This window comes from Natator depressus, chromosome 1, assembly GCF_965152275.1.
Source record: "Natator depressus isolate rNatDep1 chromosome 1, rNatDep2.hap1, whole genome shotgun sequence".
Classification (NCBI taxonomy): Eukaryota; Metazoa; Chordata; order Testudines; family Cheloniidae; genus Natator; species Natator depressus.
Genome location: NC_134234.1, coordinates 319596717 through 319610040, shown reverse-complemented (window position 1 = coordinate 319610040; position 13324 = coordinate 319596717). Strand labels below are relative to the sequence as shown.

Genomic DNA, 13324 nt, shown 5'->3' with positions numbered 1-13324 from the left:
TAAAAAGCAACAAGATTACACACACACACACACACACACACACACACACACAGCACGCGAGAGAGAGAAAAAAGGAAAAAGGGAGAGAATTAAGAAAGAGAAAACAGGCAGACAGAACAGGAGAAATAAAATGGACAGAAGGATGGTGGAAAGCGTGCGGGGCATGGCACAAAAGGGGCTGGGAGCGAGATGCTATTGGTCACAAGTGGGGCTTCGCTAGAAAAAGTGTGGGAGCCACTGCTGTCACATCTGAGCACCAGTAGCACATTCTTTGGTATTTACTCACATAAGGATTTAGATTGATTAGATTAAACATGCAAATATAATAGAGTGAATGAAAAACAATGAATATTCTAATTAGTTCATGGAATGTCATGTCAAACAGGAATTGTCAGATTCTATAATGAAAGATTGTTTCTTTTGAATACTTACCTAGCTGGGCTGTCAGCATGACTCGAACAGAGGCACAAAAATCGCGTATTATTCGTATAGGACGATGTGTTGATAAATCAAGCAGCAGGATATGTCCTCCCCCTGTTCCTATCCAGAGGGCAGTATTTTTTTGTAGACAGATGGTCTTCACTCTTCCAGAATAAGCCACTGTATGTTTTGATTCTTTATTTAGTTTCACTACTTCCTCCCTAAAAATATGAAGAGATTTTGTATTAAAAATTGCTTGCATGCCTGGATATTTCATTGGATAATTGCTAAGTTGACGTCCTTGTACTGGACAAATTTTTTAAAATCTGGTGTCAATGCAGACTGCATGAATCCCAGCCTAAGAAACTTCCTTACATTAAACAAGTTGGGAGGAAAGCTTCTGAAGTTTTAATAACCATCAGTCTTAACTTGGGCAACCTGAACAGGGCTTTAAATTGGACATGGGTAGCTCTCCTCTCTCTTCAACTCTCAAAGCTGCATTTGAATAATTCCCTGTTCTAGTCTTTTAAAGGAGAGGATGACATTGATGCTACTGCTCACAGCAGCACGAGAATGAAACAGCACTCATTTTCACCAGCTTTTCACCAGGTGAGAAGAGAAGTGTGTACAAAGAGTTAAATTAACTAGGCTTGTGTAGCCTAGCAGGAGATAATTTGAGGATGGGAATTATTTTAGGGTATTTTGGTTACCAATCTAATTAGTACGGTTTATGGATTGGGGACAAAAGAAACTCAGAAATGAAACCTTCCCTTCCATATTCTAAATTCTCTCCTATACGAAAAAGAAAGACTGGCAAGGCCGGGGAAGAGAAATCTCTGCACAGACCAAAATAAATTAGAACATCCTTCCCCCCGCCCCAAAAAATGCAATCCTTTCAGGAGCCAGGATTTCCTCTCGCAATGTGCTAATATGTGTAATTTTATTAGCATGAGTGAATTTATTTTCAACTAACGTGCATACATATAGTTGTGTGTACCATATGTATGTAGTTGTATATATTTGCATATAGTATATGTGTTACAGTTATGGTCCCTAGAGGATCCAGTATGTGCATTTTATACATTGGATGAAAAGCTACTACGTCATGGATTAATACTAATGGTGATCACTTCTGGCATCTTAGAATCTTTCTTCTTGAAGGCAGAAGCTGTGAGCTGTTGAGTATCTCCTGGGTAACTCCTGATACGCTCTCATCTCAGCGTCACTCTCTCACAGATTCTTGAGTTCAATGGGATTTGAGGGCACTCAAAAGGCCCAGGAGCCATTTAATACCTTGCAGGGTTAGGCTCTGAAGGACAGGAGCAATAGATAGCAAAATTAAACCACCCTATCTGAAATTTTGAGATATGTTCCCTCTGTTCTCAATCTGGGCATAGAGCAAGGGGTGGGAGATAATAATGCTATCTAACTACCCTAGGTCAGCCCATAGCTGTGGTGGCATGGACAGGAGTCCCACAGAGTTAAAGCGTTCATCTGGGGTCACAGGTAGTCAGTGAAATAAACATTTGGGGTTAAATTACTAGAAGCTCAAGAATGAAGGCCAGGGAAAAATCCTGAGAGCCTGCCTGGACCAGTCCAAAACTTAGGACCAGAAGAGGGGAAAGAAAAGCCATGCCTGACAACAGAATTGGTCTCAGCAGTGATTCCCTTCCCTGCCACCCCCAAAATGTGAAGTATTTCACGAGACAAAATCTCCCAGACGAATCCACTATTCATCTATTACACACAATAACAGTACAAAATAAGACACTTACTTTAGAAAATGTGCACAGTCAATTAGTTCACAAAGTCTCTCTGTTTTCTTATCCCAAACTTCCACAAAATGGCTGTTTTTCTTAGCCAAGTAGATAGATTTGTCTACTGCTATTGAAATAATGTTTGCGTCACTGTAAGCCTTGTGACAGAATCTAAGAAAGAGGGGAAAAAATTAAGCATACACTATATTCCTAATAGGTAAGCTCTGCCTACAATTACAGACCCATGCAGCCTAAAAACAAAGTGGGCCTGGATCAATTTAAAAATAAAGGATCGAATCTGAATGTTTACAGTCCGTGGAGTTACACCAGTATAAAAACATTTAAAGTGAGATCAGATTCAGGCCTATAATGTAACTATTGGTTCAAGGTATGGGAAATTGTAATGTGCCTGCTCCTGCTCCCAACAAAGTCAATGGATGTTTTACCACTGAATTCCATGGAAGCAGAACCGAGTCCAGTATCTATTAACAAATCTTCCCTAAACATATTTGTCAGGTCACAACAGAGCAAACACCACTTCTTTCTATTCTAACAAAGGGCCAGATCCTGCAAGCTGCTAAGGACTTCTGACTTCTTTTGGAGAGCTGCTCAGCACAACACAAGACCAGTCCCAAAACGGGGCCAGCCTGATTCTGCCCAGTCTGCTTTGCCTCTGTTTTTAACTCTAGTGACAATGTTTTTGATTACTTAGTTATTTCAATCTCCTACAAATCCCATGATTGTGCAAACTTTGATTATAATATCTCTGCAATTTGAAAAGAGCATCCTTCTGCCTCACTGATTTGGGGTGAGGACTGTATGCTCAACAACTTCAGCCTCACAGTCTGATATATGAATAAGACCTTTGGTATCTTCATCACAATAAAATTAGCCTTTTAAGAACTAGTGGTGAGAAATCATATGCAATGTATGTATATTGGGCAAAGACGTAAACACATACCTTATAACTATATGAATATATACGGTCAAATCCTAAGCTCAATGCATGTAAATGGCTCCCAATGAAATAAATGGGAGTTGAGCAAATTCTTCCCATGTGTGCATTTGCCCAATAGCATTTCTATATTCATAAAACATACATTTACTTCCTACCACATTTGTAAAATAAAAATGCATACTACTTAATGTTTGCTTTAAAACTAGAACAAATACATTAAATATCAGTTGATCTTATATTCTTTTTAAATATTATTAAAAGAAAAAATTGGAAATAAGATATTTACAAAGAACAAGCAATAGGTCAGGATTCTCAAACAAAACACTGATAGAAAAATGTTAATGAAAACAAGAACAACCAAATTACATTAGTATAAAAAACTCACAGCTGACTTGTCTTTGTCTCAATCAGGGTTTGAATAGATACATCACCAGATAATAATATGATCTTTGTTCCACAGCCTCCCCAGACTATATTTTTTTCAGATGCACATGTGGATTCACTTAAGCATGTAAGTGGTGTGCTGACATTCCCTATAGTTAAGATCTTCAAAGGTGCCGCACCCTTGCACTGTAAGAAGAAATATACCCTCCATTAGAAACATACAGTATATACTTATACAAGGCAACTTAGAAATTGATAAACCAAGAACATATATTTTACAGAACAGATACAGGGCCAGACTTTCTATACCTTTATAAAAGACAGTTTACCTTTTCCATAACTGGTGTTGTTCGAGATGTGTTGCTCATGTCTATTCCACAATAGGTGTGCGTGCTCGCCAAGTGCACCGGTGCTAGAAGTTTTTCCCCTAGCAGTATCTGTAGGGGGGGAGCTGCCCCCCGCGATCCCTGGAGCGGCGCCTGCCTGGCATGTTAGAAGGGGGGGCTGCACTCCCCCCACCCTCAGTTCCTTCTGGCTAGACAACTTCAACAGAGGGGAAGGAGGGTTGGATGTGGAATAGACATGAGCAACATATCTCGAAGAACACCAGTTACAGAAAAGGTAACTGTCTTTTCTTCTTCGAGTGATTGCTCATGTGTATTCCACAATAGGTGATTCCAAGCTATATATCTTGGAGGTGGGTAGGAGTTCACAAGTTCTCAGGCCGGAGTACCGCCCTGCCAAACCCTGCATCATCCCTGGCCTGGGAGACTATCGCATAGTGCAAGGTGAACAGATGAACTGAAGACTAGGTGGCGGCCCTACAAATGTCCTGGATGGGGACGTGGGCCATGAAGGCAGTCGACGAGGCCTGTGCCCAAGTCGAGTGTGCCCTCACAATGGGCGGCAGGGGAACCCCCGCCAGCTCCTAACAGGAACAGATGCACGAAGTGATCCACTTAGAAAGCCGCTGAGTGGAAATCGGCTGACCCTTCGTGCACTCAGCCGAGGCGACGAACAGTTGCGAAGACTTTCAGAACGGCTTGGTCCACTCGAGGTAGAAAGCCAGAGCTCGTCTCACGTTGAGCGTGTGGAGACGGTGTTCCTCACTAGTCGCGTGAGGCTTGGGGCAGAGGACTGGCAGAAAAATGTCCTGACCCATGTGGTAGGCGGAGACCACCTTCGGGAGGAACGCGGGGTGTGGGCGGAGCTGGACCTTGTCCTTACGAAAAACCATACACAGCGGTTTGGAGGTTAGGGCCCTGAGCTCTGAGACCCGCCTAGCCATTGCGATAGCTACCAGGAAGGCCACCTTCCACGAGAGGTGAGACGAGGAACATGTGGCCAGTGGTTCAAACGGGGCCCTCGTGAGACGAGCCAGCAACAGGTTTAGGTCCCACTGTGGAATCGGGGGCTTGGAATATGGGTAGAGATGGTCCAAAACCTTAAGGAACCGGCTGGTCATAGCATGGGAAAACACTGTGTGCCCTTGCACCGGGGGATGAAAGGCCGATATGGCAGCCAAGTGTACCCTGATTGACAAGGGCGTGGGTCCCTGGGCCCTCAGGTGGAGGAGGTAATAAAGGATAAGCTGGATCGGGGCAGTTGTCGGGGAAACACCTTGGCCTGCTGCCCACCTTGAAAACCGAGACCACTTCGCCACATAGGAGCGGCAAGTGGAGGGCCGTCTAATTTCAAGGAGGACGCACTGAACCTGTTCCGAGCATGTCCTTTCCTTGCCATGAGGTGAAGCGTTGCTAGGTTGGGATGGAGGAGGCAGCCCTGGTCCTGAGAGAGCAGGTCGGGGCTGAGCAGCAACTGCCATGGCGGAGTTACCACCAGCCCCCAGAGGGTCCCGTACCAGTGCTGCCTGGGCCACGCCGGGGCAATGAGGGGGACCCTGGCTTTGTCCATCTTTATTTTCTCCAAGGCCCTGCTGATCGAGGGAACTGGGGAAAGGCGTAGAGGAGCTGGCCTGACCAGGACAGGGTAAAGACATCGGAGATAGGGCCCCTCCCTAGGCCGCCCCTGGAGCAGAACCAGGGGCATCGTCGGTTCTGCCGGGTAGCAAATAGGTCCACCTGGGGAGTACTCCACCTTCAGAAGACCTGGTGAGCCCCTTCCGGGTGTAGAGACCACTCGTGCGGAGAGGAAAAATCCCTGCTCAAGTGATCTGCCCTCACATTCCGGGAGCCCAATAGGTGGAAGGCTTTTAGGTAGATGTCATGGGCTATACAGAAGTCCCACAGACTGAGGGCTTAGTGGCAGAGGGCAGAGGATTGGGCCACACCTTGCCTGTTGATATAGAACATCGAGGCTGTGTTTTCCATGAGAACCCTGACTACCTTACCCTCCAGGTGCGAGCGGAAGGTCATACACACCAGTTGCACAGCCCTGAGTTCCTTGACGTTTATATGAAGAGGTAGGTCTTGTACAAACCACAGGCCTTGGGTCTGAAAGTTCCCCACATGGGCCCCACAACCCAGGTCCGACGCGTCAGACACCAGCTCCAATGACAGGGCCCTGTCCCTGAACGGGACCCCTTGGAGCATGTTGTTTGGGGCGGACCACGACTGCAGGGAGGTGATCACCAAGTCTGGCACGGTTAGGACTTTGCAATTCTGTCCGTGGTCTGGGAGAACTGTGAGGCCAGCCAGAGCTGGAAGGGCCTCACTCCGAGTCTGGCGTGACGGACCACATATGTGCACGCAGACATGTGACCCAGCAGTTGCAGGCAAGCCCTCGCCGTCGTCACCGGGAACCTTGTGACCGAGTCGATGAGCCCTTGAGTTTCACCATGTAGCGGTTCAGGCCTCGCAGGTCCATGATGGGCCTGAGCCCCACTTTGGCCTTCGGGATAAGGAAATACCAGGAGTAATACCCCTTGCCCAGGAACTCCTTGGGCACCACCTCTATAACTCCTAGGTCCAGGAGCCACCCCACCTCCTGCTCGAGCAGAGCCTCATGAGAGGGGTCCCCCAGGAGGGACCTCGAGGGGGCGGAGGGTGGTTGGGCGGGGAGGAGGTAAACTGAAGGGTGAAACCTCAGGAGATGGTCTTGAGGACCCATTGGTCTGAGGTGAGGCGCGACCATTCCGGGAGGTGAGCACACAACCGATTGGAGAAAGAGAGCTTTTTTGGGGGTAGTTCCCTGCTGAGAACTGGCAGGGAACCCCCGAGTGTCCGATCAAAAACACCTTTTGCCTACCTGCTTGACCTTAGAAGACCCAGGCTGGGGGGCAGGCCGGGATTGCCGTTGTGGGCACTTTCTATAGTCCTGCTGCTTTTTGTGGGCAGCCTCGTACTTTGGGAGGGCGACCTGGGTGGGAGCCTGCTGCGGCTTGAACTTGGATTTTGCCGGAGGAGGGACATAGAGGTCCAAGGTCTGGAGAGTCGTGTGGGAGTCTTTCATGCCATGCAGCCTTGTGTCTGTTTCCTCAGCAAACAGAGCCTTCTCATCGAAAGGGAGATCCTGCATTGACGACTGCGCTTCGCTAGAGAGCCCAGAGAGCAGAAGCCATGACGCCCGTCTCATGGATACCGCTGAGGCCATGGACTGTGTGGCTGTGTCCACTGCACCCGAAGCGGCCTGCAGGGATGCCCTTACGGCTGCCGCCCCTTCCTCCATGAGCACCCTAAACTCCTCCTTATCGTGCTCCTGGAAGGAGTCCTCAAACTTGGGGAGGGATTCCCAGAGGTTAAACTCGTAGCGACCCAGGAGAGCCTGATGGTTTGCTACTTGTAGCTGAAAGCTTGAGGAAGAATAAACTTTTCTCCCGAAAGTATCCAGCCTCCGAGAGTCTTTGTTCTTGGGGGTTGGGGCTGGTTGCCCCTGCCTCTCCCTGTGGTTGACCGACTCGACCACCAAGGAGTTGGGCGCTGGGTGGGTATACAGATACTCGTGTCCCTTCGTGGGTACAAAGTACTTGCGCTCCGCCTTTCTGGAGATGGGAGCCAACGAGGCTGGTGTTTGCCACAGGATATCTGAAATTCTTGCCACCCATTCATGGAGTAGCAAGGCCACCCTGCCCGGTGCTGAAGGGGACAGCACATTGAACTTGGAGTCTGAGGGCTCTTCCATCTCCTCAGCCTGGAGGTGGAGGCTCGCTGCCACCCTTTTTAGGAGGTCTTGGTGGGCCCGGTAATCCTCCTGCGACATGGAGGGGTGCGAGGACGCAATCAGATCCTCCGGACGGGAGAGGCCGGTGTGGTGCTTTGGGTGTTGTCTGGCACCGGAGGATCCACCACCTGGTTGGACTCCGGGCACAGTACCGAGGACACAGGTCCCACCGACCTTTTTTCTGGTGGTTTAAGCATGGATGCCGACGGTACTTCCGAGGCCCCGGCCACCAAGCGAGCCCCCACCGGGGGCTGCGCCGGAGGCCATGGTGCCCACTGGTACCACTGGGCCTGCTCTGAAGGGGCCTGGCTACTCTGCTCAACGTGAGTGGGAGGCCTAGGGCCCAACGGGGATCGAGGACTACCTGACATGGGCCTACCCTCTGTCCCAGACTTCCCTCGGTGCCGTTACAAAGAGGGAGTCTTTCCGGTCCTCTTGGTGTGCCCCGTGGCGGGGAGCGGTGCTGACTGGACAATGGTCCCGGAGGGTCTCCGCGTACGGACGCCGCTGTACCAGGTACCTTCAGAGCGGCGTGCCGGGGTTGGGGCCAGTGCTGACTCCATCAGGATGGCCCGGAGCCTAATGTCCCTTTCTTTTTTAGTCCGGGGCTTGAAAGACTTGCAGATCTTGCACCTTTCGCTGATATGGGTTTCTCCCAAACAGCGCAGACAATCTGCATGCAGGTTGCTCCTTGGCATAGAGCGCCTACAAAAGCAGCACGACTTAAAGGCTGGGGAGCGGGGCATGCCCTGGCCTGGGCTCAATGACTAATTAAACTAACTGAATTAGCTAACTGACTACAGGTACTACTGAACAAATGAAGAGTTCTGGGGACGAGCTGCAGCAAAGCTGGAGCAGAGCAGTTCCGATGCACCTTCACTGGCAGCAAGAAGGAACTGAGGGTGAGGGAAGCGCAGCCCCCCTTATACCATGCCAGGCAGGCGTCACTCCAGGGGTCGTGGGGGGGAGCTCTCCCCCATGGGTGGTCCTAGGGGAAAAACTTCCAGCACCGGTGCACGTGGCAAGCATACACACCTATTGTGGAATACACATGAGCAATCACTTGAAGATGAACTCCTTTGTGCCACTGGATTTTGGTTCAGCACTCCCCCCCACCCCCTCTTTTTTTTTTTTTTGGTAAACTGCATGAAAGAAAGCTATTAGAAGTAGTTACTTTACATATTACGGATTACATTTTTTAAAGAGAGTACTGTATATGTTAAATTTACCTTTACTACTTGGTCTTCAAAAACTGCTATTTTGCCATCAGCTGTTCCCACCAGAAAAAAATTCTTCTGTTTGCTGAAATGAAATTATAAATTCCAGAATTGCCTCATGAAAGGACGTTCATTATAGAAGATTTAAAAACAGAAGTGTCTGGCAGATCAGGGGTTTTACTGGTCACTAAAAGTGAACACAGGGCCACATGTCCAAAAATAAGCACTTAAGCTCTGCCTGAGAGCAAGTTAACACATGTGTAAAGTATGTAGTTGCAGGCACTATACAGGCGTCTGCATGTACAACCACCCATTTTGTTAATATTGCTGTGACGTCAGATTTCAAAATGTAGCCCGTAGTACACTCTAAATGATACCTTTGCTTTGAAAAAAAGTTGCAGTATAAACAGGTAACAGAATCGGACATTTTCTGAAGATGGTGTTTGTTTTTTCCATCTTCTGTATTAAATGCCCACAGAGAACCAGACTGGGTTCCTGCCACAATCCAGTTTTCTTTCTCTGTAGGAAGAGTCACTAAAGCCAAACACAAGATTCTTCCATCTGCAACGTCCTGTGTCAAGAAAAAATAATTAAAAGCAGCCTGGTTATTTTTCAGCGAGGATTACATGAGTGAATTACATAAAGTAAAAACAGCAGGCCCTTCTGGGAAGATGGCCTTTCTTCCCAATGGAAAGAAATCCCCAATTAGCAGAAGATACTTTCATCTTTTCCTCTGGCAACCTCTGGCATTCAAAATCCTGAAAATAAATGATTCATAAATAGCGATGATCCATGGCAGGCTGATGCCATGCCTGTCCTTTTAAGAATGCACCATCTGTCTGCCCAATGCTGTGAGAAGGCCAGCATGGTGATCTAACACATTAATTATCTAACTACCAGGAACACATACATTCTCAGCATATAGCAGCTAATGATCCGAAAGCTGTTGTTAGAGAAGCAAAGAAATGGAACTGCACTTATGGTACTTTCTGTGGCACAGTTTAATTGATGGAAATAAAGCAGAGATCTAAAATATTTCATTTTAAAATATCCGCCCCTTCCCCAGAAAGCAGCAGTTTCAAATGTAACACAGTATCTGCTATTTCATACCTGTGTCTCACTACTGTCTATTGTGTCACAGAAATCCTTCTTTTAACATGCTCTGTGAGGAGTTATATCCTCTGCTGGTAGTGAAACACGTGTGCAACTTTGCATACCTAGACTGGATAATCCATCTTCCAGTTTACAAATCTGCTTCTTGTGACAATACAGGATATGGGAACTCCAGAAACTAAATGTTGACATTTGCATTCCACAGCAGAGAGAGTCTCTTGGGAGGAGTGGGAATGACAAGAAGTTGTGTTGGGCTGCAGGATTATCAGGACTATTGGTCTGTGTTCTGACCTCAGTGCAAAAAGGCTGAGGGTTGGCCTACAGCCAGCCCACTGGAAGAAAGAAATACATTGGTGGTAGGACAATATTGTGAGGGGTGTTGGATGGACAGGAGGGAGGGTAAGATGATCACAGAACCATAGAAATGTGGAGCTGGAAGCGACCTTGAGAGATCATCAAGTCCTTTTCCCCAGGGCCTTTCCCCTGCTCTATATTCCATAAGCTAAACAGCTTCACCTGTCAGGAAGTCTCATGATACTCATATTAAATTCCACTTTACTCAGTTCCATCCCATGACTTCTAGCTATGCCCCTCCCTGAGACACCCTCAGTAACTGCTCTTAAAAAAAGAAGCATTTCTGTGGCCCTTTTGGTCTGAGGATCTCAAAGCACTTTTCAGACATAGGGAATTAAGCCTCAAAGTCCCCACCTCCCTGTCAGTACAGTAACTATCAATTCTAATGTTTTATGGTTTCATAAGGTAAGTCTACACAGCAAAAAACAACAACAACAAACAGACCAGTGGCAGCTGTTTTGCTTCATCTCATGGTATCAGTGCTGATTCTTATATCAAATGCCTTTGGAATTCTTGGCCATGAGACGTAGCTGATATGGCTGTACAGCATGAAAGCAGTCAAAGCTGGGAGCTAGGCTTTCCAGAAGCTATACCCTACTGTTAAAATGCATTTAATATGTAAATATAGAAACATCAGATCTATCAATGCCAAGGAGTTAGTAATAAATGACAACTTCACACCTACCTCATAAGTATGGCCATCTGTATTTAAGTCAATAAATGAAACCTGTCCTTTTTTTGTATTTCCAGTACCTATCCAGACCCCTGCCTTCTTGCAGCTTTGATTAGCTGCAACCATGCACTCTGCTGCAAAGGCACTACGTATTGAAATATGTCTCATCAAACAGATAAGCTTTGCGGAGTTCAAAATATCATAAACCTGTAAAGGACACCACAAGATAACAGCCTGTAAATTAATAGATAGCACTTTTCATTCTGAAGGATAACAAAGTACAAGGTATGTACACAGTATCACAGCATGCAATAGTCACTCATGTACTGCAGGTACACAGTCACTATGCACTACATTACTGTTTTTCAGGGGGAAGTAAAGAATACATTTTCCCAATTGAAACTACAGGACAATGTCAATGTGACTTAGTCTCCTAAGTCACTTAAGGCACTTTTGAAAATCTTACCCAATATCACAGAGCAAGGTAGTATTGTGATAGAAGACACACTATGGTAGCTTTTAGAGCCATACCATTATAGAAGATGTACGGAGTGGTGTAGATTAACTGCATCCACAATTTTATAACTAGTTCTTGTTGTGTAATGTTAATTGAAAATGTCTATCTGGCATGAATCCTATGTGGCTAGCATATAAGAGTATTAATCACCAAGTAATGAAGTGACAGAAACATGACTGGATGATTCATGGCAAAATATAAAAGAAAATGGCCGATTTGTATTTTGCACAAATGTTTCTGTTCAAACTAGGGAGGAGAAAATATTGTACTTCTTACGAAGGGTTTATCTACACAGTGCACTAGTCCGAACCACTGGGGTGTAAATTCTAGTGCACTGGTATGTAACACACTAACTGGCCCCCATGGACCCAGAAGTTCCGTAGTGCATGTTAATGTAGTCCTGTTTGAAACGGGACTACATAATACCCATTATGGAACTTTTAGTGCAGGGTCTATGTGGGCCAGTTAGTATGCAATTTGCTAGCACGGGCTAGAATATACACCCCTCTGGTGCAGACTATGCCAGAGGTTTACACTGCATAGACAAGTCCTAACTTAAATTCACCACTTCCTCTTGAATTGGTAGAACATAATAAGTCAACGGTAGATGCTAAACTAGAAATTGTATAATACAATCACAAACTACCTGGGCCGATGTAGGTCTTTCCTGAGGGTTTTCTTTCAAACACTTGCTGATTAAACTTTCAACTTCAGGCCAGGGGGCACACCCATATTCTTTGACAGGATCTAAAATATACATTTTGTGCTGCCAATTAGATAATTGCCTAATTATTACAACTTATCACAACTAAAGACTGAGAGTTATGAATACCATTCTTCTTACCAGAATTTCTCACAACTTCTTACAAAGTTGTCCGGAGATACATCCCACACTAGAGTAAAATTTCAAACTGCATAGAGATTAAATGCTCAACTTCTATTAGCAGCAAACTGGAGTTACACAGCTAGAGTGGTTGTCATTACCAACAGGTACATCATGATACCCAAGGCATCACTGTTTCCCTAATTTTAGAATTGGATCTAAGCGGTAACTGCTGGCAAATGTTGACTTTTTAATGGTGACTTCGGCAATGCCCATGCACTCTGTTTTGAAAATTTACTCGTCTCTGTTAGGCAGAGAGAATGGTATTAAATAGAATTAGAAGAAGTCTTTCATCATATGGGTGAATTTTCAGCACACTGCACAGGAACTCCCAATAACATTTATGGGATTTATGAGGTTAAATTCTCACATAGTGCTTTACCTCATCATCTTAGGCACTGAGAGTTCTAAACCCAAAATTTACATATTAATTATGGTGAATTAATGTTTTCTTTTTGGTCCATCAAAATGCATGGTGATATCCCCAGTATCACCTTATATGGACATGACATTAAACAAGGTTAAAGAATAAAATGCAGCCTACAAAATGAACATATTCTCTCTTACACCAGGTCTGAATTTAGTTCCAAGCATACAAAAATCCTGTTTCTTTACAGAGTGCACCGATTTGATCCCTGATGTATCTCTAATAAAGTTACACCAGGGATGATATTGGCCCAACATCACCAAATCTGAGTTTCTCACTGTTTGAAAACGGGATGTAATTTTAGAAAAATTCAAAAGCTGCTCATTGTTTTGCATTATCCTCCAAGTAGTGGCCGCGGTCAGACATAGGATACAACACAAGTGGCAATAATTTATCTTAGACAGTATGACAATCGCTATAAGAACATATGAACGGCCAGACTGGCTCAGACAAAAGGTCCATCTAGCCCAGTATCCTGTCTTCCAACAGTGGCCAATGCCAG

At 45.7% G+C, this 13324-nt stretch overlaps 1 protein-coding gene across 2 annotated transcripts in view; it reads right to left on the bottom strand.

The window, feature by feature from the left end:
* LRRK2 (leucine rich repeat kinase 2) overlaps positions 1-13324 on the bottom strand; it is a 119290-nt gene that overhangs the window by 8362 nt on the left and 97604 nt on the right. For both annotated transcript variants that reach the window (XM_074942446.1, XM_074942447.1), the window contains exons 43-49: positions 12159-12259; positions 11008-11202; positions 9233-9426; positions 8868-8940; positions 3521-3705; positions 2196-2348; positions 433-641 (exon numbers count right to left, since the gene is read on the bottom strand). In XM_074942446.1, the coding sequence (XP_074798547.1) occupies positions 433-641; positions 2196-2348; positions 3521-3705; positions 8868-8940; positions 9233-9426; positions 11008-11202; positions 12159-12259 (1110 nt within the window). The remainder of the gene's footprint in view (positions 1-432; positions 642-2195; positions 2349-3520; positions 3706-8867; positions 8941-9232; positions 9427-11007; positions 11203-12158; positions 12260-13324) is intronic.